Genomic DNA, 7,059 nt, shown 5'->3' with positions numbered 1-7,059 from the left:
GTATTATTTACAACTGGGACGACTGTGGCAGATGGCCGAAGGATACTTGAAATCAGGATCCTTCAGTCATTATTTCACATGTATGAAATGCCTATGGAAAATGTAAAAAAAAAAAAAACACAAGCAAGCACCTGATAGCTGTATTTCCGAACAACTACACCTGTCATCATAACTCAGATGAACAGTTTTGATAGGACACTGCAGCCCTTCTTCTAGTTTTATACTTTAGAATTAACATTTTCAATATTGATAGTGATTGAGATGTATCTGTACATTCAGAGTGCAATCACCTGGTTACCAGAACTAAAGCCACTGGCGTTTCTTTTCATTCAGCGATTAACATTAACTACTTTTCTTATTAAATCTAAAATATATTTTGTTGTTTTCTTCTCAGATATCAATAAGCTATATACACAGTGACAGGAGAGATTAAAAAATGTCACAAATCCTCACTTTGGCTTCTTTCCTATTTTTTTTTTTTTTTTTGACTTAATGACTTACACAAATATGATTCTAGCTATTGGGAGTCAGAGATGACTGCATATACTCTTACATTAAATATGCATTGTTTTAATGCCACATATGTAAACAGTTTTATCTAGGGTCTAATTACTATTCCATGAGTATGGCTACACTGTGTAGACATGTGAGAAGCAGACAGTGGTAACAGATGGATGGACGGGGGAGTTAGCTGCTTCTACTAAGAGATAAAATGGGTGAGAGCAGACAGTTCCCCCTCCCTTTTGTACTGTAGTTGCCTAGCAACATGAGGCTAGAGTGAAAATGGTGGAGTGATGCTGCTGCATTTTATGAATGAAATGGGGAAAAAAAGAAGCCAGTGCAGGGAGGGGAAAGACTGGATCTAGGCACGCACACACATGTGCAATGTACAAGTCACGCTGTTGTTGCTGCACTGCCTTCTTCAGTCAACATGGAAAGCAGCTGTGCAAGATCAGATGTGGTACTCGAGAAAAAGCAGCACCAAGACTACAGTACAAACTTTATTGACCCAACCACAGCTGTCATAAATACTGAGACAGAATATATAGCAAGTACAAAAGGAAAAATCAGCTGTTTTATCTTGAAGACAAAACAAGCACTAGAGAAACATTATTTACATTAAGCTGAAATCAAGAAAAGAATAAAATGCAACATGACATCCATCTCACTGGTTGTCCTTTACCTACATACGGCTTTTGCACAACCAGATAAAGATGTACAACATAATTATAGTACTGTAGTACAAAAGCCATCAGGGTAATAGGATAAACTCGCTTCTCGGAGCATGTTCCTGAAAGTAGCCCATAATTTAAACCAAATGTATCTACAGTATCAGTGCTATTAGTTTTAAGTTTCAGATGAGACATGCATTTATGTTACCAGCCCCACCTATTCTGACAGGGATCATTCTGCAGATCAGGCCAATCTTTCCACAGCACAGATTTGGTTTGGCTCAAGAGATCAAAATGAACAGCATATTATTGGCACCAAACTTGTAAGGCTCAAGGCTGTGAGAATATGCCATCCAGTAAGCTTCAACATCATGTATGGCAGAGTAAAATAAGGCAATGGTGATTGTGCAGATTTGTTGTGTTGAAAGAGTATAAAAGAGAAAATGGAGTTTGTAATAATTCCAGATCCATTGCATTTGAGTATGTTGTAGAAAAATAGTGTCCCTTTTGCCAAAACCATGCTCTCTTTTAAAGTCCAAACCTTACACGGATACATCCTTGGCTCTTTGTCCAAATGTGCATTTGGGCTTCTGGTCCATTTTGTGAAACTGACGATTCTTACATGCAGTCCATGGAGTTGTCTGGCATCAGTCCAAGAGGAGGCATCTTTCCTGGTAGACAAGATGGGGGAAGCATCCCACTGATGTTGGGTGAGGGGTCAACATTCTCGCTGTCTTCCATCTTGTCTGCCAAGCCTTCCCAGTTGATATGGAAGCGGGTCACACGAGGGTTAGAGGCCAAAATATTTCTCTGGAGCTGTTGAAATGAAGACACCAATGATGCAATGTAGAAATTACAACTGTGAACAAGGTTCCAGCAGGAATTAAGATAGTCTAATGTAGACGGTGTTGAGCTCCACATTTCCCATGAGGCAAAACAGGATCCTGTCATAAACTTCTGTTGAGAGCTACAGTCATACAGCAAGTGTTTATGGTCATGATGTGATTTCAGTTTTATTCTAGTTACACAGATTATATCTTTCCTATACATTTCATTTCTCAATTGTGTTTTTTTCTACCCGTCTTTTTCTTTGCACTTGTGTGTTGTATGTTGCTGCTGTTAACTGTGAAATTTCCCCATGATGGGGCCACTAAAGTCGTATCTTAGTCATTTGGAAATGTCAACTCAAGCTTTCAAACTTATCATGAAACTAAAACATAAAAAAAAAACATATTATGACTTTCATTTTGCATGTTTTACACATTTACATGCTCTGCTCAGTGTCACTGAATCCAAAATATCACTAAACAGGCTGTGTTTTTTTTTTTTTTTTCCTCACCATTTCTTTTTTTCCATTTTTCTCAATCATCTAAAATCTTCCAAAATTTGGACTTTTAAATTGCTGCGTTTCTGATTATATAAGTGCTCAGCCAGATATTGCGATTTGATAATTTAGGCAGCCCTAATCTTGTCCTTGGTATTCTTTACAACTTGTATCCAAACATTGCCTGTAGAATCTGTTTCATTGCACCAGAGGGCAGTAGATGTTTAATACTAGTGGTAACTGCCCATGCTGCCTATTGCTGTGTGTAATAATGTTTTGGATTTTTTTTTAAATGGATAAAGAAATTGCTCATCACAATTTTTATGAGCCTACAGTGTTGTAATTTAGTCAAAAATCCAAAAATATTGTGTCACAACAGAACAAATAGGGTAATCCTTGCATTTTAGAGGCTACAAGTAGAAAATATTTCACAATTTTGTATGAGAATGAGATGTTTAATCACTTGATTGATAAGTACTTATTTTTTATCAATGAGCTGGAATTTTTGATGTGGACAAATTCAATCATAAAAATTGGAGCAATACATAAATGTCACCCACTGCATTCAGTGAATATGATCTTGTTGACATTTTGGAATCATGTGACTTGCAGTTGTCTGCACAGACTGGTAGCAGAAAAACAGTTGAAACAAGTGAAAGCAAATGGGTGAGAAGCACAAAATAAGGAATAAAAATGTCTTGTCATGCGATTGGATGTCATGTTTTGTAGAACTGAAGATGCCATTTGAAACTAACCATGAACATTAAACCTCTAACCAAATAGACAGGACCCACATGGACACACATTGAGTCACTACATGGGACACAACACACTGACCGATGAGTCTGTCACTACACAACACACTAAGGCATCTGCATCCAGCCGCTGTCAACTGTTTGATTCATTAATACAGTGACTAATCAGGAAACTCTCAAAAAGAGTATCATGTGAGCCATATGACAGAGTGGTGCTTCTGCTTATTAAAACCATCCCCTCCTTTACAAATGCATTCAGCTAATATTGTATAGGTACATAGAAACCGCAGAACAGTGTGGAAATAAAAGCTATTGTTGATTTGGTCCTTTCACAGTCTTTGCGAATGTAGCCCAGTTTCTTTCCTTGTAAACATCCATAAAATTTTGTAAATTTCTTCACTGTCTGAGCGTGGACATGTGTACTAATACAACACACAGTAAAGGATTATTACCTAAAGGACTATTTGTCTGAAGACACCAGCCTTACTTTATCCATAAAACACTAGGTCAAGTTAACTTAGCAGTAGAAGGACATGGGGCTGCACGATTAATCGATTTTAAAATCAAAATCAGATTTTAAAAATTAGGCCAATTTTTAAAAAAGGGATATCATCAAATCGATTTAATCTCTCTTGAGTCTCCGAGCCATGCGTATCCGGGCTACCAAAGGCTCCTCCTCCTAACTGTGAGAGCGGTCTGTTACAGAAGTCCATGTAATTACCACAGACTTTAAATCTGTGATGGGCCCGCAGTAGTGATACCAATGTAAGCTGTGGTCCACGCATAGATCCCCGAATTCAAATATAACTGCATGGGGATCATTCATCTGATGTGGTCCACGCACGCACGCACGCACAACTGATGCCTGTCACTGACTTACATTCGTATAAGTTCTGTGGGCCCATCACGAAATTTTCGGGGATTCCATGATACCATCACAGATTTGAGGTAGGGAACAGTGCCTTGCATTGTGGGCCGCTCACAAAAACAACATGTCAACTACTGTTGTCTTTTGTAGTTTTCCCCAAAAATTGAAAAAATCAAGTTTTTAGAGGGAAAAAAATATATGAATTTTATTTTTGGCCAAAATCATGCAGCCCTAGTGAGACACTATATCCAGTGTACTTTTACCATGACCTGGTAAGTCCCAGTGTCCATGTTATTTTCATAATCAGCCTGACAGCCATCCAACATGAGCTCAGCTTTTACAAACTGAGCTAATGCTGAGATTGGATAAAGTTAGAGTTGTATTAGTTTCTAAATTAATATGCTCCTCTCACTAAAAATATTACTACTGTTGATAAACATCAGAATGGTCTGCACACTGATAGATATTGGCCAATACCAGTAAATATATAATAAAGATGCTATGTTTTGTGCATGTGTGTGTTACCTGTGCGTAGTTTGGTTTGAGAGGTGGGTTTTCCCGTAGTTCAGGGTCTGTGTATTCATTGTTGACATAATAACCGATGCGGATAAATTCCTGTCCACGATAGGTGCAGGTTATAAGAACAACAGTCACTCCTACAGCGTCACTCTCTGGAATTAGTCCAGTGTTGGGAGCATCAGCCTGAGAAAACACACAAACAAGATTTAATGAAAAGATAACCCAAGGATGGAAAAACACTTTACATTTTAGTCCAAGTATTCAGTGGGTTCTCAGGTTCAGCTGTATTTTCTAACTGGATGAGCAGTAAGTAAGACTCCACATGAACTCACCTGAAAAACAAACATGTGTCTGCCAGCAGGTACTGGACCAACTAGAACAGAGTCCAGAACCTGGTCATATTCTTCACTTTCTGCTGAACCCACATAGATGATTTTCCATTCCAGATCTGAGATCACATGCAGGACAAGAGTGATACTTCAACATCAGTTTTGTCCAGAAAAAATGGCATACTCTAAACAGCTAGACACTAGTAATGAATACACAAACAGTAATTAATTTGGCATGTTATTTATATCCAAGGAACAAAAAACATTTTGAACCACACAATTCATCAGCATATTTCCTTTCAGATCTGCCTTCAGAGAACAAAGTGCAAAACATAAAAATCAGTAATAGAACATGGTATTATTGTAAACTTTATGTACTATTTTGGAAGGCTTAAATGACCATCTTTATTTATTTTTGTGTTTCCTACTGGCCAGTTCCAAACACATGTAAGGTTTGCACAAGTTGCGTACTCATTGACTTTAGTAGCTTCAGAAGTTGGATTAGAAAAAAACAAAAATGTTTTTGAGACGTTTATATGTATAGAGTTTCCTTTCTTCTGATTTTACTTTCCCTACATTTTAAAATTATATCTTGCATTTGTCAATTACAAGAGAGACAACATTTACCGGCAAAATGTTCTTTGAATGTGTTTATCCAATTGGGAAATAATGATGATTCCGATTCTGATTTATTCCTAACTAGAAGCACTCGGAGAGCACAGACCTCCGCCAAGGCTGATCAGTGGCCCCCCCTGTGGGCCCCCCCCAACGCCAAGGAGGTTATGTTTTTGCCAGGGTTTGTTTGAAAATTTCATCCAAATCTGTCCATAACTTTTTGAGTTATGTTGCACACTAACGGACAGACAAACAGACAGACAAACAAACAAACAAACCCTGGCAAAAACATAACCTCCTTGGCGGAGGTAATTAAAATATACATATTGATATTTGTGACAGTAACGGTCTCACTTTTACATTCACAAAGATTCTGGGCTTTCGCGGCAACTCTTTTCGAGCCTGTCACTGAACACAGACTCATTAGACGATAACCAATCAGCCTCTTGAAAAATACTCCCTAGAACGCCACCTGACCAATCACTGCAGACAGGAGGCGGGGCTATGAGCACAAACGCGCCAGCGCCAATTTTCAATAACTTAACAGAATAAATATCAGTAACTAGATCTGAATATAGGTAACATTATATATATTTGTGAGAGGTCCGTTTTAATTCACCACACACGAGCATTAAAACAGTTACAGCTTGAACGGAGGGGTCTAATGACAGCGTGCAATAGCTAGAATTGAACAGACAGTGACTTTTACAAGCATAGCATGCTAATGTGTTAGCTGAAAACAATACTCACCTTCGGGCAAATCCTCCATGCATTCAAAGGTTATTTCGAACTGGAACGGGTTTCCAAATGGACTCGGGTTGTCCAGGACAGCCACATTCAACACTTGTACCTTAGCCATAACGTTAGCAGTATACTGAAGCGCCTCAAATTAAGAGTTCTGGTCCAACCTCTGCTAAACTAAAGCGACGTCTCCGGGGTGCCTCTCAAACTCTGTCTTTTCCTGTCTCAAAAATGTAAGTTATAGGTCGGTCTTCTATTCTTCAACAATACTAACATGACCAGAGGCGGCTTGGAAAAAGGAAACACGTCACTGAAGACCGCGGTTCTTTTCTTCACCTACTTTATTTCGGGCAGGTTTGTGTATGCCTTCGACCTGCTGCTGCCACCGTGTGGACAGGATGGTATGTTCATTGATTCCCACTCGAGTCAAACATTTAAATACTGCAAGAAAAAGGAAATGTACTTCATTACTACAATGCATACCAAGGTTATTATCGTTAAAAAAAAAAAACTAACGAAATGACATAAACTAGAATTGTAAAAACATTTTCGTTAACTGAAATAAATAAAAACTATAACTAAAAAAAAAAAAAAACACTATGTACAAACCAAAATGGAAACTCTTAATCTCCCAGATGACCTCAATTTATTGGAAAAGACCCTTTTAGATAGTCTTAATCAAAGTCACTTTGTCTCCAAATTTTATTCAAAGCTGCAGCATTTGAATACTGATAAG

The 7,059-nt window shown here is 38.1% G+C and overlaps 1 protein-coding gene across 1 annotated transcript; it reads right to left on the bottom strand.

The window, feature by feature from the left end:
- Positions 1-988: 988 nt before the first annotated feature.
- Positions 989-6,635, bottom strand: LOC115420185 (histone chaperone asf1b-B-like). The gene is made up of 4 exons (XM_030135443.1): positions 6,333-6,635; positions 4,971-5,086; positions 4,645-4,821; positions 989-1,988 (listed from the first exon to the last, which is right to left on the bottom strand). Exons 1-4 carry the CDS (start codon positions 6,439-6,441, stop codon positions 1,791-1,793), a joined length of 600 nt encoding a protein of 199 aa, XP_029991303.1. The 5' UTR covers positions 6,442-6,635; the 3' UTR covers positions 989-1,790.
- Positions 6,636-7,059: the final 424 nt, after the last annotated feature.

Source organism: Sphaeramia orbicularis, chromosome 1 (genome assembly GCF_902148855.1).
Source record: "Sphaeramia orbicularis chromosome 1, fSphaOr1.1, whole genome shotgun sequence".
NCBI lineage: Eukaryota > Metazoa > Chordata > Actinopteri > Kurtiformes > Apogonidae > Sphaeramia > Sphaeramia orbicularis.
The sequence above is the reverse complement of the archived record's forward strand: the minus strand, read 5'-3'. Positions and strand labels throughout refer to the sequence as shown.